The sequence below is a fragment of the Lates calcarifer genome, linkage group LG16_LG22 (assembly GCF_001640805.2).
Source record: "Lates calcarifer isolate ASB-BC8 linkage group LG16_LG22, TLL_Latcal_v3, whole genome shotgun sequence".
Lineage (NCBI taxonomy): Eukaryota > Metazoa > Chordata > Actinopteri > Centropomidae > Lates > Lates calcarifer.
The window spans coordinates 1,297,653-1,323,898 of NC_066848.1; the positions used below are offsets into that span (position 1 = coordinate 1,297,653).

At 40.8% G+C, this 26,246-nt stretch overlaps 3 protein-coding genes and 1 long non-coding RNA gene across 6 annotated transcripts in view; 2 read left to right on the top strand and 2 right to left on the bottom strand.

Annotated features, from left to right (window-relative positions):
• Positions 1-4,104, bottom strand: part of dntt (deoxynucleotidyltransferase, terminal) — a 69,956-nt gene extending 65,852 nt beyond the window's left edge. Inside the window, exon 1 of the mRNA XM_051076561.1 lies at positions 3,538-4,104. The gene's annotated coding sequence lies outside the window, so the exon portion shown is untranslated. The remainder of the gene's footprint in view (positions 1-3,537) is intronic.
• blnk (B cell linker) lies at positions 449-17,946 on the top strand. 2 transcript variants are annotated; one of them, XM_018681088.2, is made up of 24 exons: positions 449-696; positions 976-1,038; positions 8,620-8,666; positions 10,971-11,036; positions 11,627-11,673; positions 13,213-13,256; positions 13,350-13,467; positions 13,744-13,847; positions 14,012-14,084; positions 14,170-14,253; positions 14,786-14,811; positions 14,893-14,921; positions 15,019-15,075; positions 15,220-15,247; positions 15,340-15,391; positions 15,503-15,563; positions 15,652-15,679; positions 15,824-15,854; positions 16,072-16,147; positions 16,224-16,252; positions 16,391-16,446; positions 16,525-16,608; positions 16,696-16,851; positions 17,479-17,946. In XM_018681088.2, exons 1-24 carry the CDS (start codon positions 628-630, stop codon positions 17,593-17,595), a joined length of 1,545 nt encoding a protein of 514 aa, XP_018536604.1. In that variant the 5' UTR covers positions 449-627; the 3' UTR covers positions 17,596-17,946. The 2 variants fall into 2 exon arrangements, with proteins under 2 accessions (XP_018536604.1, XP_018536605.1); XM_018681089.2 differs by lacking the exons at positions 449-696; positions 976-1,038; positions 8,620-8,666 and adding an exon at positions 10,146-10,593.
• Positions 17,947-18,525: 579 nt separating this feature from the next.
• Positions 18,526-24,170, bottom strand: LOC108886300 (uncharacterized). Of its 2 annotated transcripts, none has more exons than XM_018681087.2 (3): positions 23,192-24,170; positions 20,180-22,414; positions 18,526-20,041 (listed from the first exon to the last, which is right to left on the bottom strand). In XM_018681087.2, the coding sequence occupies exons 2-3, from the start codon at positions 22,398-22,400 to the stop codon at positions 19,764-19,766; spliced, it is 2,499 nt and encodes an 832-aa protein (XP_018536603.1). In that variant the 5' UTR covers positions 22,401-22,414; positions 23,192-24,170; the 3' UTR covers positions 18,526-19,763. The 2 variants fall into 2 exon arrangements, with proteins under 2 accessions (XP_018536603.1, XP_018536602.1); XM_018681086.2 differs by having other exon boundaries at positions 23,298-24,169.
• LOC108886303 (uncharacterized) lies at positions 22,436-25,414 on the top strand. The gene is made up of 3 exons (XR_001961418.2): positions 22,436-23,233; positions 24,202-24,300; positions 24,382-25,414. It is a non-coding gene; the product is annotated as an uncharacterized LOC108886303 (long non-coding RNA).
• The last annotated feature ends 832 nt before the right edge of the window (positions 25,415-26,246 follow it).

Consider the following 26,246-nt stretch of genomic DNA (forward strand, 5'->3'; position numbering starts at 1 on the left):
TCCGACGCTGCATGTCTCAGTCTGATAAAACAGACATTTAATTTAAAGTATTTTATCATATGTTTAGATCTTACTGATGTATTGGCTTTTGACATGCCAGTCATTTCTTGTATCAGAGATGACAGTCAACAAAAAATACCCCATTTCCTTACAAAGTTTCCAATGAACCCACACTCTATATGTGACTCATTAGAGCACAGCTGCGATAACCACTGTATATTGGAGCATGAATGGTCTTGCACCTTAAATAAGATTACACTTGGAAAGAAAATAAATGCATAACAAATTACACACCCTGCCTGACTGTAAATGAAGTGTAGCCTGAGCTGGGAGGTGAAATCAAGTTATGACACTTTTGTTTCTTAAATCTTCTATATAGAGTGACTTTGAGGAAGTCCTTGCTTCCCTTTTGCAGATGTCTCAGTGCAATCTCTGGAACAAGTTCAGATTTTTTAGAGAATACCATGAATTGCCACATTCGACGGAGACATTGGCTTTAATGAGGTGACCTCCCTGTGTGCACTTCTCCCTGCTGAAGCTGGCTGGTGTGTTGGTGCGTGACGGGTCAGTCTATTACTGTACTTCCAAAGGCACACTCCTGCTCAGAGGTTCCCTGTTGAGATAGAAATGAACCTGCCATCCAGAGAGGAGTGTGAGGGGTGGGACCATGTGCAGGTAGCCTTCTTTATGAGCAAGGTGAGTACTTAAAAAAAATGGGAGATATGGCAAGGCACTATCAGAAAGCCAGTGGAAACTAAGGAGGTTTGTTGATCTAGCTTCTCATCATTTAAAAGTTACATAGTGGATCCTGTTGGACAGTTTCTCTTCATGCAGCTCAGGCAAGCGTCCTCCTGTCATCTAACAGCACAAGATGACAGGAGGACAAATTCAGTTCAGGATTAAATTCAGCTCATCTCTGTGTTTTAATGTAAATGTCAATTCATAAAACTAAATCAGTGTGTTTACCGCCCTCAGAACAAGATGCATGAATGTGCTGTCACCGTGAAGAAACTGAGAATTAATGGACAAAGACTTCTGGTGAGTTACTCCCTCACATTTTCTGTCTTGCAGTTACACAATCTACTAATCCATTCAGGATCATATCAGGGATGTGGCTGCATTCAGTTTGCTATTCTAATTACATCATACATGGACAAATCCTTCGGAGCAATTATTATAATTATTATGATTATGGCATTAAAACCGGCAGAATAATTACATTTCCTAGAGTTGTTTGTGCCTGTTTTGCTCAACTGTCAAACTGAAATGACAGTGCCGAACATTTGTTATTATTTTTATTTTAAAGTCAGTTGTGTTTGAGGGTTTTTTTCTTACTACAAATCTCAAGCAATACTAAAAATGTACACAGTTGAAAAAGATGAGAGTTTACAGGATATGAAACACAAACTAGAGTAAACTCACTCGCTTGCATTACTTCCCACACACTCTCAGTTTGTAATGAGTGGCCCGTCTTAAATGGAAGTTAGTAAGGCAGTTGCAACTTCTGCTTTGTTATCGCATTCACTGCTTTGTCACCATCAGCCACACTGTGTGTACAGTCTCTGACAGCCGCCCGGTGTTTCTGAGAAGCACATTAATACATTGTGTTCAGGTGAAAACTGTGTGTGTGTCTCAGTTTGGGGAAGAGTAGGAACTGTGAAATGAGTCACAGGGCTATTTAAGCTGAGATCCCTACTTATTTTAGATAAGTATCATTAAATCTGCTTCAGTCATTAAGGGGAAGAGGATTTAATGCAATGAAATAACTTAAGCATGAGTTTATAACTCCCTAATATTTAGTATTATGAGGATCCTGATAATACCAGAGTGCTGCTCCCTGTGCACTGGCATTCCTCTATAAGCAACTGTTTATATTCATGGTTATAGTGGCTGTTTAAAAACACTTTTTCACGCTAACAAATGAGAAGCATCTAGTCTTCTATTCATTATTCACTGACCGTGAAGTGATTCCATTTCAGGTGGGATATTGCATCATGAAATACTCCTATGTCTCACAGGCTATTCTCCCCCAAAATATGCTCACTGTAGATTTTTATCAGTAAAAATTATTAATGTTTCAGAGTAAAACATTTCGATGTGCAGGTTACCTGGTGCAGATCTGAAAAATACATATACATAAAGTATGTGTATCGACCGTTAGATCCCATAGCTACAGATCCAGCCAGTACACCAGAGATCTATTAAGCTCAGGTAAATACACGTTCGTATTGAACAAGAATATTTCATCATGGCCACACAGCTGGCTACACACAGCTTCACTTTAAACAGCTTCAAACCTGCAGAGTCTGACAAACATTCCCAGGCACACCTTATCAGTTTAAATTTTTGCACCTGGTTGTATGGACTTATGTTTGCCATTTATTTGATATTTAGCCTCACTTTGGTTCAACATCTCAGCAGCTATAGGATGAATTCACATGGAATTTTGTAGAAACATTCAGCTGAATTATATTAATGTTTGTGATCCCCTGGCTTTTCCTCTTGTTCCACTATGAGGTTAACATATGGGGCTCAGAATGAAATATATCAAATGTTAAATGGATTGGCGTGCAATTTGCTGCACATATTCAAAGTCCTTAGAGGATCAATTCTAATGATTATGGTGATTCCATGCGTTGGCCCAGGGGCAGACTGAAACAATAATCCACGCTGGTAATTTGAGTCCATCCCAGGATACCATGTTCATGAAAACCACCAGATGCTAATTTTGTGGACTGACCATATTTGTTGATGTAATGGTACCAGACTAGCTCTGTATCATTTTGGATTTAAATTACAGAAATGTGTCTCAAACATGTACATAAACATAAGCTTTATACATGAATATGATTATACAGTACTGAGCTTATAGTTTACCAAAAAACACTGATCTCTATGATCATATCGTGGACACAGTGGGCAGTATCTACTCTTCCTCTCTCATCACCATCATCTTCTCTCTTTCTTTTTCTCTCAATCTCCTCATCTCTTCCCATCTTTTCATTTCTGTCTGTGTCAATATAGAAAGTAAACACATGGTCAACTGATATTTTTAGGAAACTCTTATCTTCCCCTAATAGCATTATTTTGCTGTGATAAATACAAAAAATACAAATATATAGGGATACTTCTTTTAACATACATTTCAACCACACAAACTGAACTGGGAAAGTTAATCAGTCTCAGATCAATGTTGGCTAGATAACTGGTTTGCTAGGTAGCTAACATTAATCAACTTGAGAGCTAACTAGTTGGTTAATGTTAGCTAACATTAACTAACTAGCAAGCTAACATTAAATAACTTGCAAGCTAACAATAATTAAGTTCACCAGTTAGCTATTTAGCTCGCTAGCATCAATCAACTAAGATAGCGAATTATCTCGTTAGCTAGCTAGTTAATTCGCTAGCTTAGCTCACCTGGCTGCCACGGGTGGCCGCTGTTTAACGTAGTGCGACCGTACAGGAGCTGCTGAGCTGATGTCGAGCGATAAATGACAGTGAACTGCAAACAGTCCGTTAGTTAAAGTCACTGGTTACCTGTATCACAATCCGGTGGAGTTAGCTTCCTGTCCGAAATCACCAAAGAACCACTGTGAAGAGTGAAAATTAGCAAGATAGCTCACACCACCCGCCGAAACACGAGCAGTGACGCGGGTGATCAGATGCAGGGCTACCAACGTCGGGGGAACCCGGGGACAAACCCTCTAACCTTTACATAATCTTCTGGAATAATTTGTCAAAAATACATGTTTTTAAAAACTTTATATAATATTTTGTGAGTCGCGTAAAAGTTTATTTTCATCTTTCTGATTCTTGACAATGTGGTCTAAAACAATTATACTTCCCTCCCTATTATGCAAAAAATGGTTTAGCCCGGCACGTCTATATAGTTTGGTCAAGACGGCAAAAATGTCGGCCAGGCAGAGACCGACTAATCGAAAAACATGTGAATTATCTGTGTAGGAGAGATTTGCACCGGTGTCATTTAGATAGAGGATCTGAAAGTGGATTATTGGTCATGACTCAGCTGTAAAGAAGTTGGAACCATGTTATTGGAGTTTGAGGTTTGGTTACCTATTCTGACCAGCTTCAGTTGTAGACAGGTGTGTTAAAGATCAGTGTGTTCAGCTTCCTGATCAGCTGTTGTGGTTATGGTGAAACTGAATGCTGAGCTGAAGTCTATTTAATGTTTATTTGTTTAGCAACAAGTATATCACATATCATAGCAAGGAAACAGCTCAAGACACAAACAATTTAGAAACAACAATACAACAGAAGAACCGCTGCCTTTTTATTGAAAGAGGTATTATAGTGACAGATTATTAACAGATTATTTCTAATGATGCAGTGAGTTTCAGTAGGTGGTGCTCTTTGCTTCTTCAAGCATGTGTGTCGCTGCTCATTGTGATTATCCAGTTCCTCTTCTGTTTCTGACAGAAAAACAGAAGTTTTTTTTTTTTTTTTTTTACAGTTGCCTCTGGCAGTGAAATGTCACTTTCTGTTGCAGGATGATTTTATAAGAGCAGCTGTAAAAGCTCTGATGCTTGAATCAATATTGTGTTATAGAAATAAAACACATATTTACAAAGGTGTATATTCACATGCATTTCTGTTTCAAAAGCCACCCTCTACTCCAACATGTGTTTGCTTAGATGTTTTTGCGTTATCTGAAGAGGTAAAGATTGCTTGGTAACCTTAAAACAAGGTTTAAGACGTGTAAGTAAGCATGATTTTACACAGGAAGTTTGGAGGCCAATCATGGTCCAGAGTGCAGCTTACACAAGTGTGATGTTGAAACCTGCAGTGCAATGTAACTGAACTTTTCTGTGGAAATATGTCAAAAAAAAATGCACCAAACCTATTAAGACACACTCCTGTGAATTTAATACACATATTAAGTTTTTTCTGCTTAAAAATGCAGCAGAAGAGGAGGAGGAATAGTTTATAATATGTCATGTTTGACTCATCAGGAGCTCAGCTCAGCGTGTGTCTAAGGGCAGCGAGGGCCTGAATGTCATCCAGAGAGTGTGCCGCTGCTGAGACTTGCCTTTGGCTTACTTTGCATATTATACAGTAGATGGAGCAAAGGTCATGAGATCCCTAAGTAAATATAGACAAGTAAGTCCTGTTATAGAACAACACCAAGACCTGCCTCGAATGCATCCTCCTCACATTACACCTACAGTATCTCCTCATAAGAGAGAGGAGAGAAAAAACACAATCTAATTCTGTCTGAGTGGTGGGTGGCGGTGTACGACAGCGTACTACAGAGTGGATAAGAATGACAGTCAGTCAGCCACAGTGTGGATAGAGGTAATCTCCATCTTTTTGATGCCATGTTCGATCGCACAGGTTGACAGGTTAAAAGAGAGATGTAGCAGATCAGAAGAACTGTCAGCCTCCATCTCTGTGACGCTGCGGCTGGTTGAGGAAGTCACTTTCAACTTCTGTGTCTGACAGCAACACAACAAACAAAGGCCACTCAAAAAGAACAGCCCATGCACACATCTGTGGCAGCATACATCACATAATGACTTTGTTGTTGGTATCAGACGAGAGCTGAAATATAAATGATATGTGTTTTATAGGGACGTCTTGGTGTGTAGCTGGAAAGAGAGGGAGCTCCCACAGCTTTCAGCAGAGATTAGGTGATAATACAGTTCAACTTTAGCTTCACTAGACCTCATTTGAATTTTGACACAGTTCTCTTGTAATGGATGACAGAAGAGAAGTCCTAAAGGAGACAAATGCCTTAAACCAGAATTATCGCCTGTAATTTTGGAACATTTAGTGTGGATTTGTGAACGCGTGGAAAGTCTCACCTAATGACAGTCATGAGACTTTGTGCAGCTGCTGCGAAAGAACCAAAGGTAATTATGTGGGCGTGTCGCTGCGAAGCTGTTCTCTCTATCGTGAAATGAAACTAATTTCAAAAGGAAAGCATTTACAAGTGCTCTACATGTCAGACCCTCTGCTGTTTGCCGTTCCAGCAGTGAACAGAAACAAAAAGTGGTCGTTCACGTGCCTGGTGTTGGGCGAAACTGAGATTTCACTCTCGATAATGTACTTTAAGCTTTGTACCTCAGGTCGTTTTACCTGCAGAGATGGCAGCAAAGATCTAAGGAGACCAATGGCAAATAAAGGCTGTTTCAGGTACCATGATTTAAAGCTGCCGTGTGTAGATTTTTAAATCATTCTGATGGCTTCATTTGACAATGCATTTCCCAGCTTGAATGTCTTTTTAGCCATGCTAGCAGCAAAGCCTCAGGGACGGCATTGTGGATCGGTGGGTCTGCAGCTTTATTCCAGACTGAAGAAAAGTTGATCATCCTAGATGCGTTTGCAGACTCTGTTGGAAGTCAGTCAGCGTGTTGGATTTGGTCGCACACATGAAAATTGCTGCAAAACAGCAGCATGACAAGTGAAAAAAGAAATGCTAGAGAGAGAACATCAACCCAAGGCTCCTCTCTCACCTCTGCACACAGCATGACGAAGGTGTGAATGTTAGATTGTCAGTTTCAGAAAGTATCAGGAATGGTCAGACTCAAACCTCTTATCCTAATTTTAGCCTTCGTAAAGTTACAGGATGCGGTCTGTGATAGACATGGACACTCTGCAGGAGAGGCCCAAAGGAAACATCACCACCCACCTGTAGCTGACATTACAACAACCTGTTCAATGAGATTAAGATGTTACACATTCCTGATGGGTTTAATTTTCCTCTGTGGACGTGCTGGCTCCTAAATAGGCTGACCTGATGGTGTCAGATTATTATTAAATGCTAAGGTGGAAAATTACCCACATACTCTCAGAGCAGGTGATCTTAAAATTACCCCTCCGTCTCTAGTGAAACAAATCCAATCCAAATTTAGCTTTAGTTTTATTAATACCACTATCAGATGGTGCTTAAGTCAGAATTTTTAAGTCCTACATATGGTGGTTTTAAAGGAAATAGGAAAATATTTAAGGACCAATAAAGCATTTATTCCAATCATCCACAGCTCAAACATTTGGCACAGATATTTCCACAGATCACATCATTGCCAGCAAGAATCTAAAGCTAAAACCTGAACGTTAAGTGGACTGTGTGTAGGTGATAAAAACATGAGTGTTGTTTTACACCAGGAGCGAGGGCTCCTGCTCTACAGCACAAAGGAGAGGCTGTAGCTTGTAAAAGTGTTGTGTCTCATTCGAACAAGCACAGACAATCCTATAAATAATTCAATGTGGGAGCAGTGCCCGAGTATCCACTGGGGCGGACTATTTGATATTTTATTCGGTGTCAAAAGGCTAAGTCTGATTTTATACAGATGGGTTTTTTTCCCCTGTAAGCCGGTGGGATGATCAAGTGTGTGTGTGAGGCCGAGGTTCAGTTCTTTGAAGGAGGTAAAGCCTTTCATATTAAGTGATCTCACTCTCTGATTTACAAATGGTTAAATCACAAGCTCTGCTTAAAGGGGTCTGACTGTGCTATGAGCTGATTCCTGGAGGTGGTGCGGGCTTTTGTTGAACCGAGGTGCCTGTGTTCACACGCCAAGGTGGTGTGAGCTGCGTTATCAGCCCCCCTCCCTGTGGAATATCTCAAATAAATCACAAACAACCTTGAAAAACGACCATACAATCAACTGTAGGCATCTTAACAGAACATCATTACAGAGTGCAGATAAAGGGCCGACCATACATTATTCATATCTGAATTAACTAACCATATCAGACCCACACCTCATACATTAACCTCTCGTTACAAGCTTCTATCTGTTTGTTCACTTGACATCTTACAAACTAAAAAGCACAATAAACAGACTTTAACAAACATTTGTTGTCGTGGATCTTCATTACTTTACGACAAATATAAAAGAGAAGAGAGACAGAGCAAGTAACGACCTGGAGCCATGAATTATGAATGAAGAGGGGAATACATAATTTAGTGGGATTTGTTGCATATTTTATGGTAATCATTTTCCTTTCATTTACGAATCTCAATTGCCTTACTGCAACACAGAGATTAAAGTACAACAAAAAATTACAATACAGCGGGTAGTCAGGTAAACTTTTTTAAATGTTTGATGATTTATGAAATTGTGTAGTATGGTGGAGGTGTGTTTTTTTTTTTTTTTTTTTGGTGAGGGGACAAGTTCAGGCTTCACCTGAGAATCAGCTGTTATCACTCACAAAAGGAAAACCAGGTAACAGGATCTTTTTATCTGTGCCTTCCTGTTTTTGTTTGTACATCACTGCAATATCTGTGTGAAACTGAAGCACTGCTGGGTATTATTATTATTATAATATATGCATGAATGTAATGTATGCAACCATCTCTGACCCTGCAGCTCCCATAATGTCCTTCAGTGGAAGCTCTCCAGAAATAAAATAAGTGTAACATCAGAAAAACAAACTGTGAAATGGCCTCCAGTGACATGCTGCCATCTCCTGTTAGCTGAGGGGTAATGCACCTCTCTAACTGCTCACATGTATGTTATTTGGTGAAGGTGACATGCTGTACCCACAGTATCATCTCTGCCATGAGGGATCAGTCACCTGTCAACACTGTGGTCTTTCATTTTTTCCTCCCAACTTGTCACCGTGTCTTTACTCTGGATTTCTCTGATGCTTTCACAGAATCTGTCCGACACTGACATGAGCAAGTTTAGTCTCATCCACCAACCGTAAGTAACACAACCACTGTCATCCTCCCTTCTCACTCTTCAGCTCTTTTGTTTTCATATAGTAACACACACATATAGTGACACATCTCAGCAACACTGATGTTATTAACAAAATGTCAAATATTCTTCAAATCCAACTGGAATATTTTTGAAGTAAATGACAGGAGCAGACTGAAGGTAATGTGCTGAGTACAATAGAATAATATGTGTGTTTGTAAGTGTGTGTACAGTTAGTTGTACACACACACAGCTGGATTTGTATGTGTGTGTGTGTGTGTGTTTGTGCAGATGTGTGTAGAGAGAGGGTCTCTACTCTCTGTCTGACTGCACCTGCACATTTGTCAGCAAGTGTTTAGGTGTTGTTTGTGAAGTGTGTTCCTGTTCATGTATCCCCATGTGTATGCATGTTTGCGTGTCTGTGTGTGTCGCACATAAACTGACTCCATTAAATGCAAGACATGTGCATGTGTATCAATTTGACATTTTTAATTTAGTACTTTTAATTGATTTATTATTAATATAGATACTTGTGTTTGAAAATGTATCATTACTGCTTCAATTTCAACGGTCACATGTAATTTCATGTAATTTCTTTTTCAGTTTTCATTTATCTTAATTTTGGCACAGTTTTGAAAACACACAAGTGAAATTTGTGTTGGATTCCCTTGTGTTGAATTTCAGTTAATGGAATCATTTCATTATGATACTGTCAGTCCTAAACTTCCATACTTTTCTCTTTGTGTTCCTGTTTTTTGTGGTTAATCATACAGGAAGCTACATGTTATTTCTATAGCATGCAGCGTATCCTGTCCTCACAGACAGCTGAAGTCAGTGTAGGTAAATTTAACTTCTGAGAGAATCTGAGGTCATTTCTATACAGGTCAAAGCCACAGAACAGAGAGAGAATGAAGTTGAAAACGCTGGAGTGACAGAAGTTTCAAAGTCCCATATAATCACATACATTTATTTCCAACCCGACTGAACATTGTGAGTCATCTACAGTTGGTTCCTTAAAAACCTAAAGCTGTCTCTTTAATTCTTGAACTGTATGGAGATTTCTCACCACAGACAGCTTCCTGGTTTGTCCTCTCCTGCTCTGGTTTACTGTGATCAGAGGTAGAACTGTCTTTTATTTTGCAAAAAAAATCCCCATGGTGATCACACAAACACACACACACACACACACACTGTGGACGATCATCCTCCTGCCAGTCGAACAGGAAAAGTTGCGCACTCATTCTCCGTTCCATATATAGAAAAGTCAGGATTACAACACGGTACTTTCCATGACACATCATGCATGACCTTAAACATAGACTTGTTTTCAAGCTGAAAACAGCCACGTGTGTCCAGCAGCGACATCAGTAATAATAATATCTCTTGTGAGAAAGCCTTTAAAATATTGTGCAGTTCTTTGCAGATGATGTAACGTTTAAAAATGAGAATAAAAAGTAGACAAGAGGCGCGAAAAGGTGGTGAAAACTGTTCCAAAACGTGCACCCACCAAGCCACCTCATTCAGGTGAAATGCAGCAGTTGTATATATTTATCAGCAGCAGTTTAAATGGCAGTGTCTGGATGGAAGTGGAATTGAAGACAGTCAAGAGAGATGTGATGCAAGTGGTCTGCTGAAAGTGTGGCCACTGAAATCTGTTGTTGAGTGTGTGTCTGCATGTGTGTGTGTGTGTGATGGGGAGTGGAAAAGAGAAGTGATTTTTCTCAGAGGCGGTGAGAACAAATTACCTCCCCTCTGTGACAAAGACGTGACTTGTAGCCGAACACGGCGTTCATTTACATCGCTGCGAACGATCGAGCAGCTCAGGTTAAAACGCATGAGGCGAATGAGACTCAAACATGTAAACTGTTGGATTAAAGATGAATCTGGATACGTTAGGTAAACTCGCTGCTCCTGCCACAGCAAAGATCCGGTAAGAGGTTCAGTTTTATTTGAATGTTCATATCTATGTGGACGATGCTTTTTAATATCTACTAACTGCTTCTCTGCACAAAAACTAAACCACAATCTCATACACTTGTGCAGTGTAGTGTTAAAATCATTGTTATTTGTTCTACACAGGCAACAACAATAGGATTTTTTTTAAAAATGTCACATGACTGTTCATTTATTTTGGGTATAAAGTGGATTCTTTTGCTGTTATAAAATCAAAACAGAGTGAATGTGAACACTGCAGTTGTCTTTCCAAAGTTTTAATGTTTTAACCACCTTTATTCAGCTCATAATCCTGCAGTTTTCATTTTCTGAAGTCTTGCTTTTGATGACAGCGCCCAATCATGTGTTTTCCAGGCAGCTTCAAAAGATCGTTCAGGACATTAAGAAAAACGATGGCAGCTTACTGAATAAACTTCGAAGGTTGGTGTCTGAACTTTCCAGATGTTTACTTTACCTTTTTTTTGTGAAGTGAAACATGCAAATATTAGGGAAAAAACTCACTGGAAATTTAGTCTAAATTCATATGTATTGTTAAGTGGGTGACAAATCTCTGGGAAGTTTTGTGATGTGAAGTGTTCTGAATGCAGGTTGTGTGTCTATGCATCAGTGGAGAACGTTAATTCCTCTTTCACAACCGTTGGAATAAGAGAGAGAGAGACCCGCAAACCAAAAATAACTTGAACAGATGTCTGCTGTCTCACTTTCCTTTCCTGAAATGTGTCCTCTTTGACACATTAGGATAGATATCTTAATGCCTCTGAAGCCATTTACTCTCCCCCTGTCTGGAAAATATGCATCAGTCAGTTTGGAGTGCGGATATATGTAAATACAGACCTTTCACAGTTTTACAGCACAGGTGTCTGCTGTGAATGAAACCTGACTTTGCACCAAGACAAAGTACCACTAGACAAACAATCCCACTTTCATATATCTTGTATTAATAGTAAGAGGACGTGTTCACACTCAAATCACTGTCAAATCACTGTTGTCAATATTTCTCTGTGCGACAGACTGAAGAGCAAACCACTTCCAAAGGTGCCTGCACGAGATTACAGAGGTAAGAACTGTCTTTCATCACATGAGATGGTGTCGCATACAAACACTCAAATGTCCATACATACATTGAAACACATCTCCATGTCATGTGGATACCGTTAACTTCTCCTCATCCTCATCCACAAATGAGGACTCTGGATTTTGCCGGACATCTTTCACACAGAATCATGTTTCTGTAGGAAGTGAATCTTTTAATGGTATCACTTGAGTGATTCCAGCAACCTTCTAACAATATTTTAAAAACAGAAATAGAGACGTTTTCCATTTAACTTTGTCCTTAAAATTGACCCATGTGTCCTTTCCTTGTAACAGCTTTTCATATTCTGAGTCAAACATGAATAATCCTGTTTCCATCACTACAAAATGCAAAACTGAAATTTTAAGTGACCTTTATGACCCTGCTTTCTTTAACTTTTGGCTTTGATTCCATTCAACTTTCCCCCACACACACTTGTTCTGTGTGGGCTATTCTGTGTGTATTTATAGACTGGACACAGCCTACATGTAAATGTACTGTAGCAGACTGGAAAACTTCTGAGTTTCTATAAATTCAGTTTCATGACACATCTTTGATCTTAAGTCTTATCAATTTGAGTGATGAAACCATTTTTTTTTTTTAAAAAGCCCCTTTTTCATTTTCTGATTTTCGTTTCCGAAAATGAAATCGATTGAGATGAAGGTCGGAGGTTCAGCAACAGGACAATAACTCACTTTTACTCAGTGATCCTTTAAATGATAAAACACTAAGTGACGATATTTATCAATATAAATTATAGGAATATTATCGCCGATACATTAACATTCACCACTGATAAAAAAGAAAGATATTCTTATGGATAATTGAATCTATAATGATTCTTCCTATTTTATGAACTGATTATAGTTTTGTGTGTAACATTTCAAACAAACAGCAGGTCAGATCAAGGAATTGGATTAAAAATATCACATATTTTTCTTAAAGTAATAATAAAAAATATTAAATCTAAATATTCAGGTTCCCAAAATATGTCATTAAGTACAATAAATGTGCCTTCACCTATTGGTAAATATTGAAAAAGACTAAAATCATTTTCAGACCTGTTGTACCTGGAGTTTATTCTCTTGCAGCTATCACTTTGCTGATACATCACAGCAAACACTTACCTGCTGTTTTATGTCGTGTTTGGAATCTCATATATAAACTTTAATGGATTACCACTCTGAACTTTTGCACAGTTTCACTCTGACGCCTCTGTGTTTACTAGATGCTTTACAGCACAGAAACATAGAACCTGAGTCTCAGGAACAAGTGTATACATCACTTCACCTGTTTCCTGTTGTTTTAAAGTTGATTATGTGAAACTTCTTCAAATTGCATCATACAGGCTGCGATTAAGTCACTTATTGAGAGAATGTTGAGCAGTTCAAGAGGTGAGGAGACACGCTCAGCTGGTTCATTGACACTTAGGAATGAGGCTTTGGACTAAAATTAGAAAATGTACATCTGCTCAGATTCATTTAACTTATGTTCCTCTACCCCTTTAACTTTCTGTGTTTACAGATGACCACAGGGAAAGTGATGAAGAACTGTCTGAACCTGATTATGTAAGTTAGAAAAAAATGTTCATTCTAAGTCCTTTAAAAAGCTGTTTTTGTGTGAGAAGCCTGTGTGAAACACTGCAAGTATGTTGTTGGCAGGATAATGACACGATTCAGGATCCACATGAGTACCACGACGACAGCTACGAGCCTCCTCCCAGCCACCGAGTCTTCACCACAGCTTCTTCTGCCTCCTTCCCGAGGGGGGAGTACCTCGGTCAGTGCAGTCACTCAACAGGAACAGCTGAACAGCTCTGCATGATGCTCACAGCTTTTTCCACCTTGTCAACATGTAGATTTTTCTCTTAGCGATGCAGTTGAGAATTTGCATGTGTTGCGTCCTTTACTTTTCGTTTCTGTATCTTTCATATCTCACGTTCTTTGGTTCATGAAGCGACGCTGCCCATTCAAAGCCACAATACTCAGAGGGCTTCAGAGTGGTGCTTCATGCAAATGCTGATGTCCTCTTTCTGCTTCTGCTTCTCCTTTCCAGACAGCTGCCGTAACCGGCCCAGTCGGCCACCCAGGAAGCCCCTCCGCCCAGGCAAAGGCTCCAAACAACTGCCCCCTGAACCCACCCACATGGGGAGTGACGAAGTAAAGGAACTTTACATAAATACTGAACCGCAGGCCTGTGACGTGCTGGTTCTCACAAAGACATTATTTTTAGAAAATTTCACAACATACTATGTGTGGGTAAATACCTTCCACTGAGTACAGAAGCTGATGCAGCCATTTTGTCACAACATGTTGTTTTGTAGGAAGACTACATCAATCCAGACGCCACTAATGATGATGACAACTACATAGAACCTGCGGAGAATCCACCTGCCAGTAAGATACACGTCCAAACACAGAGGCAAAACCCTGCGAGCATTAGAAAAGATGTGTTAATAATACTCTCCATGCCTCTCCTCAGCTCCTCCAAAGCCTGGAGGGAGCAGAGCAGGGAGGGACCTCCCCATGCTGCCTACACCTTTACCAGAGCGTCCACCCAGTCCAGGTAGGTGGTTCTCTGTATGGAGAAATCAAGAAGACTGAAAGATACCATGCTAACATGCTGATGCTTAGCAGGTTTTCTGGATACCTAGTCTAGCATTGTAGCATGCTAACATTAGCAGTAAACACACAGTAGAGCAGAGGCTGATAGTTTAGCAGGTAGTTTTGCAGGTTTTCTGTCCTAAACAAAAGTATGGTTATTACAGTTCATCCTGAGGGAAACAAATCAGAATCAGAAAAGAAAGTAAAAAGCACTTTTAGGAAAAGGGGGAAGTCCCATCGTCTCAATGACCTTTTAACCTGTTGAGCACAGAGTCATCGTTAGTCTTTTAAATCTGGAGTTTTAGCTTTTTTTGTTTGTTTTTTTCAGACTCAAAATAGTTCTAGATGTTGTAATAAAACCCACTATAATAACTGAAAACTCACACTGTGATATTCAGGGTTTGGTTCTTCAGATTTTGACCCCTAATATGTAAATAAAGTAAAACACGCTGCAACCTTTTCTGTCTCTAATTTTTTCTTTGGTTATTTTTCAGATTTTTATGAAGTTCCTGACAAAGAGGTAAAGCTGCTCATGTTACAGAACTGTGAGTATTTTAAGCTGCTTCTATACGTGGAATTAAAAGCTGATTGTGTTTTACAGGAGAGCTCATTACCTCCTCCAGTCAACAGGTCGGTTCTATGGTCTCACACTGCAACATGAGAGTGTTTTAGAAATAATTTGGACTGAGAATCAGAGACTAATCGTTTCCTTGCGTCCACCTTACAGAATGTGTCCAGTCTCCACGACACCTTCACATCCTTTACCCCCGAAACCCAGCCCCAGGTAAGACTGACGACACTGAGGTTTAAATCTTGGTTAAATATTGTCTTTTATTCATTTTGGTAGAAAGGTCCCAGTTAGATCAAATGTCAGTTTGTACTTTGCTTCTCTGTTGCTACACTAACACTGTGTTGTTGTTGTTTTTAGAGTGAATGTAAGGAGATCTCCTCCTCCTGTAAGTGATGACAAACATGCAGGATTTCATGTTAAGGAGCTGTTTAATGCACCGCTGCATATTTACCACTTCCTGGTTTTGTGATTTTGCAGGTGCAGGAGCCCACAGGTGAGGACGAGTACGAAGTTTGTGATCCAGACGACAGTGAGTATTAAATCATGATGTTCTCATGATGCACCACCTAGAGGCAAATCAGCTTCCCTGCAGTCATAATGATTCATTCATCACCTCTGTGTGCATTATGTTCTCCTCCAGGCTCATGTGATAAACCTGCAGCGAGTCGTCCTCCACTTCGTCCCAAACCTCTGCCCAGAGAGTAAGAATCACTTCTCTAACATTTTTTATCATGAATATAACACAAGAAGGGAAAAACTGTTTGTCTTATCATCTTGTTTTCCTCTCAGGAGGTCACCGAAACCACCTTTAAGGCCGGTAGGAATATTTTTTTAATGTAAACTCAAGAGCACAAAGTTAAAATATTTGCTTCAAATATCATCCTTCTTTTACTTTGGATGATGAGACCAGTCTCTCACCTGATAAACTGATAAAAACCGTTCAATGTGACGTCTCTTGCAGAGGCCAGATTTAAAACCAAGGGAATTTGAAAGTAAGTATTGTTCATTTGTGACTTTCTGACTTTTCAGTGACTTTTGAAGCAGACGTCTTCATCACCTGCAGATTTTCCACTCTGAATCTATCCCAGTTAGACAGACAGATGTTCAGTATAAGCCTTGAAACAACAGAAAACGCTGTTAGCAGAATTTATTTGTGGAATCGTTTATGTTCTGTTAAATAGTAAACTTGGATTCATCCCTGTTCCACAGGCCAAACGCTGCCTGCGATGCAAACTGACCACAAAGTTCCTCTAAAAGGTTTTTCACTGGACATGAAACGACCAAAGTAAGAACACAATGACACATTGTTTTTACTGCTGCTTGAATCAGCTGTGTGTTTACTGTCGTCTGGTCTGTTGCAGGATTCCTCTTCCACAGTTTTCCTCCCTCAGTAAGCACAGCTCGATTCTTAACCTCACCATAAACTTTGATGCATAATGTCCATATTTATAGCTTTGTGTGTTGTCTTACTTTAAGCTACATCAGAACAAAACATCATAACACAATGTTTGTGTCTCTGATGTCCCAGAACCGACTGACAGAGGAAGTGTTTCTGCTGATAATGCATCGACAGATGAAGATAAGGTGAATTATTATGAAAATGAATTCAATGACTCATCAAACGATGATAATGTGTTAAAAGTTCCTCTGCCTTCTTCTCAGGATGCAGACATGTATAAGAAACCCTGGTATGCCGGCGCATGCGACCGCAGGACAGCTGACGATGTCTTGTTTCGCTCAAATAAAGTGAGAATCATTTGGATTTGTTGGATTATTTCCCATGATTCTCCTCACCCGACTGCTGGGTTTGACTGCGAGCGCTCTCTGTTTCAGGACGGGGCGTTTATGGTGAGGAAGAGCTCCGGTCAGGACGCACAGCAGCCCTACACACTGGTGGTGTTTTACAAGGGCAGAGTGTACAACATACCGATCCGCCTCACCACAAACTCTCAGCAGTACGCACTGGGGAGGGAGAAGAGAGGAGAGGAGGTACAGAGGAGAACTTTTTTAACTGAGAACTGTTTTAAAGTCCATTAAAGAGACTATTATTGTTTGATTTTAGCCACATTAGCTTGACAAATAATGTTTTAAAAGTCCAGAATTTAATCCTAAGCATGGTGAAAGGCCTTGAAATAACAGCTCCACCACAGGACATTTTAATTCACCTCCTTCAGGAGTGGTGAGTTTAAGCATCTAAAATCAGATCCTCACCTGCTTTTAGTCGTGCACAGAAGGTCTTACTGACAGCAGACATTTCAACTTGTCGCAGCAGGAAAAGGTGAACAGGTGGAACTGATAACATTAACTCGTCTGTGTCCCACGAAGCCATGACACTAAAACACTAAACATTTGAATTCTCTCTCGCTTTAATTTGTTTCTTCTTTTGTGCCAAACCAACACTGAGGACACATTGAAAAATATTCCTCCAAAAATAAAACTAAAAATTAAAAATCAACTCAGTTTCTAGTAAAAAAAAGTTCTTCAATTGTGCTTGAGCTTGATATGTAACCTAATGGCGTCAAATTTAGACAATATAAGTCATTCATTATTTCTGGAAGACATCGTAGAAGTAAAATGTAAAATTTTCTTAATATGACCCCTCCTCTGTTCCTTCAGTATTTCAGCAGCATCTCCCACATCATCGAGAACCACCAGAGGTGTCCTCTGGTGCTGATCGACAGCCAGAGTAACACCAAGGACGCCACCAAGCTGTGCTACCCCGTGAGGCCTTAGCCGACCCGGCGAGCGTCCCGACATGCTGTGTTTACTGTCAGACTGTTTACAGAACTGATCATGTGACGCCTCTCTCCTCCTTCGTTGTTGAATCGAGGTGCTGCCGACAGGACTGTTCCCTGCATTGCTGGCCATGCAGAGCTCAAGTAGCACTGACTCCACTCAGACGACTTTTTAACTCATGTTTTATTAAGATATTTTTTTAATGCTCAGTCAGTAAACAGTGTATTAAAATGAATGCGAGGAATGAGACAGAAGGAAGCAGGCAGAACGACAGCTGTGCTTCGGAGAGCCAAACAGAAATGCAAGGTTGTATATTTTGTTTTAATAAAACGCTTCTCTCGTGTTTAACTCGACTCACATCTTCAGTCATCACAAGATACAACCAGGAACTCACAACAGCTTCATTTATTCTCTCTTCAACATGTAATGCTATCATACTCATGCACATTTGTTGCATAACAAAACCTCCTAGGCACTTGGTGAAAATTCTCTGGAGATATTTTACAGTACCTCTATCTGGACTATGTACAATTATAAATCTTTTATCTAAACTGAAATGTATAATTATATATATATATATATATTTATATACACAGCGGGTTACTGATACTCCAGAACCAGGGATAAATGCACAATTTAGGTACATCCGTCTAATTTTCCTCGACTGACACACACACACACACAAACAGGAGCCACAGTTCCCTTTGCTGTGAATACTGAGGGATCATGGCTGCATAAGGAAATGTTTAGCCACAGTAGGACGCTGGTTAAGATTGTCAAAGGCTTAGGCCTGATAAGGTGAGGTAACGGGAAATATAAATCCTCCTTTCATAGTGCAATTAAAAGATAAGATTATCATTTCAAGTCAAAAGAGAGGAAACTCGTTGAGAGGAAAAAAAATAAAAATACACGACCAAATCATCCAGGCCTCTCAATCTTTAAAAATCCAGATTCAGAAGAAATTATTGTTTTGTATTTAATCTACATCAGAAAACATCTGTTTACTTTTTTAAACTAATGGTGTCTTTAGGGATATCTGCTCCCCCTGAATGAATGCATGAAAATAGATCTCTGACAGATAATACCATCATTGTAAATCATTTGGAGTTTATACAAAAATCATACAAATACGCTGATTCTTCAAAAGGCCCAAAAACAAGCATAAAGAAAAGAATATAAAGACTAAGTCTAAAGTCATAAATAAATGTTGAATAAAACAGCTTATTGTCTTTCTTTTTTTTTTTCTTTTCATTTACACACACAGTTTTGGTATATCTGAGTAACCTGTGGGTCTCTGCGTCCCATTCCAAAAAACATAAATATTATAGCTACCACACTGTATAGCCTACCCGTACATAAACTGATCCATAAAACTCAGATGGTATGGCAAATATACAATATTACAGTGTTCTATAAAAGATTCAATAAGACAGTGTACTTAAATCACTTTAAATAAAGCTATTGCGTAGACAAAATACAAAAAATACAAAGAACTAAACTGTCAACACCACGTCCTCGTGGCTGCACAAATTCTCATCTACAAAGAGTTTGAGTCAAGCTACTCATACTGGGAGAGAGACGAAGGTAAATGTTTAAATTACCCTGAGAACTTGAACCCTCCAGAAACAATGATTTGATTCTCCTCAACAACAACCTCTCATAATTAAGACCTTGAAAAACTGAGGAGACTGGCCATCACGGTTTCCTTTACTGTTTTCTTGTATTGCAAAGTTAGAAGTCTTATTCCAGACTAGTTTTGTCTTTCATCCAGTGTGTGCGACATTCAAGAGTTTTCACATTTTGGCCTCTTCCACTCCATCAGATGTCGCTGCCGATGGACCATCCACATTTCCTGACTTGCGAAGCCCCTGCCGCAAAACCAGCAGCGAAACGTTGTCGCAGCGTTGTCCCTGCTGGGAGAGACCCCGCCCACCACTTCATACTTTTTCCTGCTCAACCTGCGAAGCTTCAACTTCAAAATAAACCTCTCCTGCACAGAGCTTTTACCTGTGGAGTCAGGCTGGGCGTCTGTCGGGTCAGGTCTCTCAGGGACCTCGCTGTTCATGGCTGAGAGCGCGTTCAGAGTCCTGCGGGACAGCGTGACCTTCTGCACCTCCCCTCTGTACCTGTTGACGACCTCCATGATCCTGGCCACCTCTGGGATGTCAGCATCTGGATGATTTAGCACCACAACAGGCTGGTCTCCCGACGGACGCTTCACCAGCTGAGATGGATTTATGGCTACTAACTTCAGGGTCCTCTCCTGGTTTTTTGGGACCGGTTGCCACCTGATGCCCAGAGGCTGGTGAGGGCTCCTGTTGGATGGCTTTCCCCAGGGACAAATGGGTGAGATGTGGGCAGGAGTCTGCAGGCACTTCTCTGTCTCTCTGGTGACTCTGGTCTAAGGACAGAGCAAGGCTAGAATCCTCCAGGTTCACGTCTCCTGTGAGATAAAGGGTGAAAACACTCGAGTCAAAAAACACTTTCCTTTTGCTCTTGAATGTAAAATTTAAACTAAAAGTTAAAATAAATACCACTGCGTGTTAAATCTTTGTATAGGAACTATAATTTGCCGTCTTACCCTGTGGTGTAATGACAGGTTGGGAAACAGGGGAAGTGCCATGAGGAGTCGCTCCGTCAGCTGCTGAACTCCTCTTATCGTCCGACACATGGCCGTCCACGCCGCTGCCTGACGTCTGGAGCGCTTCCTTCTTGGGGCACATCTCTGCTCCTGCCTCTGCTACACCTCCTGAATTTGACTGTCCTGTCTTGGCAGCTGAGCTTCTCTTGTCAGCTTCTGTTTCGGAGAACTGCGCTGACTTCTCTGTGTCATGCTGCATTTCTTGACGGGTCGACGGCGAGCCTTCAAACTCATTTCCGTCCATATTTTTAGACCCCGTCGGCTTTGCAGCACAGCTGGAGATGAGTCCCACTCCTGGCTTTGATTGTTGAACTGAGGTGATGTCTTCAGTTGGATCAGTCTTGGAAGCTTTAGTCATTTTCTTCTGGTGAACTTCTGCTTGCGGCACATTCAGAAGAATCTGTGCCGTCTTGTCCACGGCTGTATGAGGACTTGGCAGCCTGCAATAGTCGTCCACGGGACCTCCTCCTGATGGAGACAAAGAGCTCTGCGACACCCACTGTTTCTCCTTCACAGGATTCTTCTTCAGCACTATCTTTAAGGGCAGCTCTGATAATCTTTGATCCACTTTTTTACGCCTGTTTTTTCTCTTCCGTCGTCGATTTCGTCTCTTATTTTTTTGGAGGACTTTAGGAACGGACGGCTGCTCTGCGGTGTCATTCGTCAACTTCAGCTCGCTGGAGATATTGAGAACATCGTCGTGCGTGGACTCCTGGTGTTTCTTACCATGTTCCTCGATTTCCTGATCAGTTTTTACTTCCTGATTCTCCCTGTTTTCCTGCATTCGTGTGCACTCCGACGCCTCGCTCTGGGTTGACGCCAAGACGTCATGTAGTTTGGTTTCAGTCTGCGGACTGATTATATTCTCATTAAGATTTGACTGACACCCATTTTGGTCGACTACACACCGAGCATCATCAGCAGCACTTTCAGGAAAAACTGTTTCTTTATCCGACGGCGCCATCCTTCTCAACCTTTTGGCGTAAGTGGCGCCGTTCTGTGCTACTGTTATCTTGTTCTTGACCGTGAGGACAGTCAGATCCGACGAGTTCGACATGATGCCGTTCTCTGACTTTGGGTGAAGATTCATGTCTTGAGGGACGTTTGATAAAACAGTTTTAAGCGCCTTGGTCCATTTCTGGTCACCGGTTTCCCCGGCGACAGATTTCAAGAACTGCTGAGTCTCCTCTAGTGTTGTTTGTGGATCTGACAGATGGCAGTATTTATCCAGGAATTCTCTCCCTGGCAGAGACAGGCAGTCCTCTGTCAGCCAGCACATTTCCTTAACTGCACTTCTTGTTAATCTAGGCTTCATTTTTGGGACCGGGTCATTTGGTTTCATCGCTCTGGAATGAACCTCCTCCTTCCTCTTCCTCTGGTTACCATTCTGGCACACATGGACAGCTTTGACGTGCTTGGTAATCAACCATTTCTGAGATGCCTCATAGCCACAGTGCTGACAATGTAATGTCTGAGTGGTTGCTTTAGGCCCAAACTGAGTCTTTGTGTGCAGCGATAGATCGTCATTAGCTCCCTCCAGGTTGAAATTATGTACATACATGTGCTCTAAAAATACTCTTGCATCACCTGTGGAGAATTTCTGACATATTTCACATGAATATTTGCCGTTCTGGCAGTGACACATAGTCAGGTGTGCACTGAACTCTGGCCATGTGCGCTGAACGTTGTCGTCACAAATGCTGCAACTAGAAAAAGTGTCCTTGTGGCTTAGCAGATGAACCTGTAGGTAGGAGAACTCGTGCGTCTTAAAAGCACACGTATGACAGGAAAACACCGGAGGGCTCCCTCTGTGCTTTTCCTCAAAGTGTCTCACTAAGTCTTTGGGAACATATTCCAAGTTGTCCGTGCATTGCGAGCACGTGAACCTGAGTGTGTTTCCGCTGTCGTCTGTCCTGCTCTGACTCTGATGTGCTTCCTGGGAGGTCGTCTTCGATGAAGGCCACGCTCTGCTCTGCTCCCACTCCTCTGCTATCTTCTTTGGTCCTCGCTTATCTTTACTTTGCATAGTTGGGGGCTGAAGGGCAGTCTTCCTGAGGTGGAGCCGTTTGTGCCAGTTTCTTCTCTTCTTCTTCCTCTTGCTGTTGAAACGCTGTTTGTTGCCTCCTGTGGACGTAGCTGCAGAAACATCCATCGAATCCATGAGTGTTCAGCTTTCTGAAAGAGCAGGAAAACACAGCAGGACCCGCTTAAAACAACACAGCTTCAAGATGAACGCAACAAAATCAACGAGTGCTTGTTTCACTCACTTTTGTTATTCAATAGACCCAGCATGTTCTGTGTGTTTCACACTAAACCCATGAACAGAGGCTGCATTCACAGTCCTACTCCAGCTATTTTTCTATAAGTCCACCTGTTGCTGGCCATGGTTCAACCTGGCTCTGCGTGGGTATTAATTCATCACAGACCAGGTATGAAACAAGGAACTTCCGATTCTTATCTGCCACCAGGTGCAGGAAACTGCACTTTAACTCACCTGCTCACACCGGAGTTATGAACTTAAAACACGGCTAAACGCGCCGAGGTGGGGGGTGCAATTAAACCCCAGTAAATACTGACAAATGCACGAATACAGAGACAGGGATACCGCTGGGTACGAGCTGCTCAGAAGCAGATTAATGGGAGAATCGTGCGGCCATTGTGCAGTTTGACTTAACCACAACAAAGTGATGAGACTGGCTTTGTAACGAGCAGCAAACAGACGCCTTGGGAATAGTGAAGTTAGGATAAAACTACCACAGCGTGACACCGTTACAGCCCCTTCTCCCTTCACACGAACACACAGGTCGTTATTTAGTAACGGAGCAGACTCATGTAACGTTTTCTCAAATAGCGTTTGAGTGATTTGAATTAACGTGACGCACAAGAGCTTACAAAGACGAAATAACTTGGAGAATAAAAAGCGTGGCAACAAAGTTACGCACGACTTTTTACCTTGCATCGAGTTCTTGCTGCAGCTAAACGCACCGGGTGGAGGTAAGAAATAACACCGCTGTAGTTATTTGTGGAGTTGTCTCGGGTATTTTTTTATTTTTTTTACCTTTTCTTTTGTGGAGAGCTTGACAGCTCAGCGAGTGGCAGCCATGATGGTTTCATCCGGGGATTACAGCAGCAGTCTCTGAGCTCCTTTAGCCTTTAGCCTGGTGCCTCTCACTGACTGAGAGTCGTCCCGTCCCGGGGCCTGCAGCCACACACAAACACCGAGCTGTTTTCTATGCAAACACCGCTCTCAGTGCATTTCTAGTCTCTTTAACTCATATATGGGATTTATTCACTCTTGTTAGCAGGAGGTGAAACACCAACAGCTGCTGTGAAATGACATTTCATCTAATAAATCGAATGTGTCAGGTCAAAATAATATTTATAAGAATCATTGTCAGCTACAGTCAATGCATTCATGTGAATAAAGGCTGAAAATACAAATATATCTGCAGGACTGTGGTGGTTAAAGGGTTAAAGATTAAAGTCATTGTGCAATTAACATGAACTTCACTGTGTGAATGTGCAGAAATGCATGAATTTTTTTAAAACCTAAATAATGTGTAATCAGAATACAGCTCTTCTTCAACCTTTTGTATCAAAGTAAAAACATGGATAACATAATTAAATACTACATAATTAAATATATGAAATATTCTTATTGAACGTGATAAAATACAAAACTAAATTATTTTGAAAGAGAAACTGTTGAATCTTTTCTTATGCTCAGTTCAGTTTGTGTCTTGTTGTTCCAGGTAAAGCAAATTATCCTACAAAACAAGATGGGTGAGGTTGTATCTTAACTTCTGTTCAGCAGATCACAGATTACATTACCTCAGACTGAAGTGCTGCTCCCCACATTTCAATAACAGCCATGAAAATACTCTGGGAACCTTTAGAAAATGTTTGTGGCTGTAGATTAAGCTTTTTATTTTAAAAAATCTGTTTACTTGACTGTTTGACAGGTTGGTTTCTTATTAAATCACATGTATGAGCTTGTATGAGCAGAACAACCTTTGACCTCCCAGCAACTTGGAACACAACCCTCCCTAAACCAAGATAAGGTAAAGATGAGTAATTTCAGCTGCAGTCAATGGCTTTAAATTTAGAAACAATGAGTCATTTGAGATCTTTGTCATCCCCAGCACCCTCCTGAAGAAGATAAAGCTCCGTCTGCAAACACGCAGGAATCATTACACCCGTCAGTCCAGCTTGACTGACCGTTCACGTCCTCTGCTTTGGCTTTTTCTGTCGGTCTGTTGTGAGAGGGAGAGCAGCGGCGGCTGTCAGCTTCCCTCCACAGAGGAACCACACGACACCAGAGGGGAAGAAAAGCTCAGAGAAGCTCAGAAAGGACGACCACCAGCTGCCTCCACCCAGGACCACCCCCTCTGTGCTTCCTCTGGGAGACAGCTCCAATCCATTAAGAACAAGACTACCCACCACCTCAGCAGCAGATAGCATTACCAATCCTCTTAACACTCACCCCCTGCATGCAGCCACAACCTCTGGACTGCTGCTTTTTATTATTTAGGCACGGCATGGAACAACTGTGATGTCTTTTTCAGAACATATTCCACCGACTTTCCACACAGAAACATATCTGAGTTTATTTTCCCGACAGTAAATGACTGTACTACCCAGTGAGATTGAATGTGCCAACTCAGACATCTCATTTCTTTTCATTGTCTTCCATGCTGCTCAGACACACACTCCTTAAACACAGGGAGGCCATTGTGTAACACACTGATGTTACTTTAACCTATTTGGGTCAGGTTGAATTGTGCTGCACTGCTGAGGCAAACTGACCCGTTCTGAGTTTGTACCACAAATAAATGACTCAGTAAAAAGCATTTTGTCAACATGAAACTTAACATGCATTGGAGGAACATGTGCAGTTAAACATCTCACTAATACACTCACAGTTCTGTTGATTTAATGTAGTTTTTTTGGAGGAGTCAGACTGTTTGCTGTAGTAAATGTGCCAATAAAGGTGATCAGACTTCACTGAAGGATCCATTTGTTGCACAGATGCTGGATCAGACTGGGATCTGGGATCTGCATCTTTGTCATGTTCCTCCAGACATTTCAGAGCAGGTTTTTGGTTTGGTAGGTTCATCTTTTCTTTTCCCTTCTTACTTTTAAGGCTAAATGTGATCATGAACATCACATTCTATAATATATTACTTGAAATTAAATTAAAGAGAATATATGTGAAACACGTTTCCATAGATTATATTTACAAATGGCTTTAAAATGTCGGTTCGACCTCGCTACCAAAGAATAAACAGAAGATAAAGTCTTAAAGGTTTAGCTCAAATATTTGTAAACTGCAAATATGCAACATAATGTTAAGACCTCTCACATAACATAATGACATTTTGATCTATTCTTTTGTCCAAAAATGTATATATATATTTTAATTTACAGAGGCCAGAGGGAATTAACCTGGTGCAGTTTAACCAATGAATGTTTATATATAGTAGAGTTTATAGAGAGATTTTATTATGTCGTTTTAAAGAGATTTATTGGAGGATCAGTTTGTGTTCTGTAGATAGGAAACGAGCCTCTGGTAAATCTGACATCTCAGTGAAGAAAAGCTCAAAGTAAATTATGAGGAGTTTTTCACTTTGGCTGTTGTTCGTGGTTAGAAAACCTGTAATCCTGTTGACCTGATTGTCAATCAATAGTGATCAATTCCTCGTTATTTTAGGTCATATCATAAAATCTTCTTCCTCTGGAATCATTATCAGTCTTCTTCTTAAAGTTCCCTGTCATTGGCTGCGGCGCTCTGCGCTCTGATTGGATGCTGACAGTTGCTTTACTTACTTGTAATTGGCTGCGTCCTGTGTGCACCATCAGTCCCAGCAATGGAATGATGCGTTCAGGTGCTAATAAGGAAAAATCTCACTCACTTCAGAAGCTGTCTCAAATTACTACCAAAGCGTTTATTCCTGTGTTTTCCGGTTTGGACAGTGAGTAAAGGCTGGGTGAGGATGTTTGCAGTTTA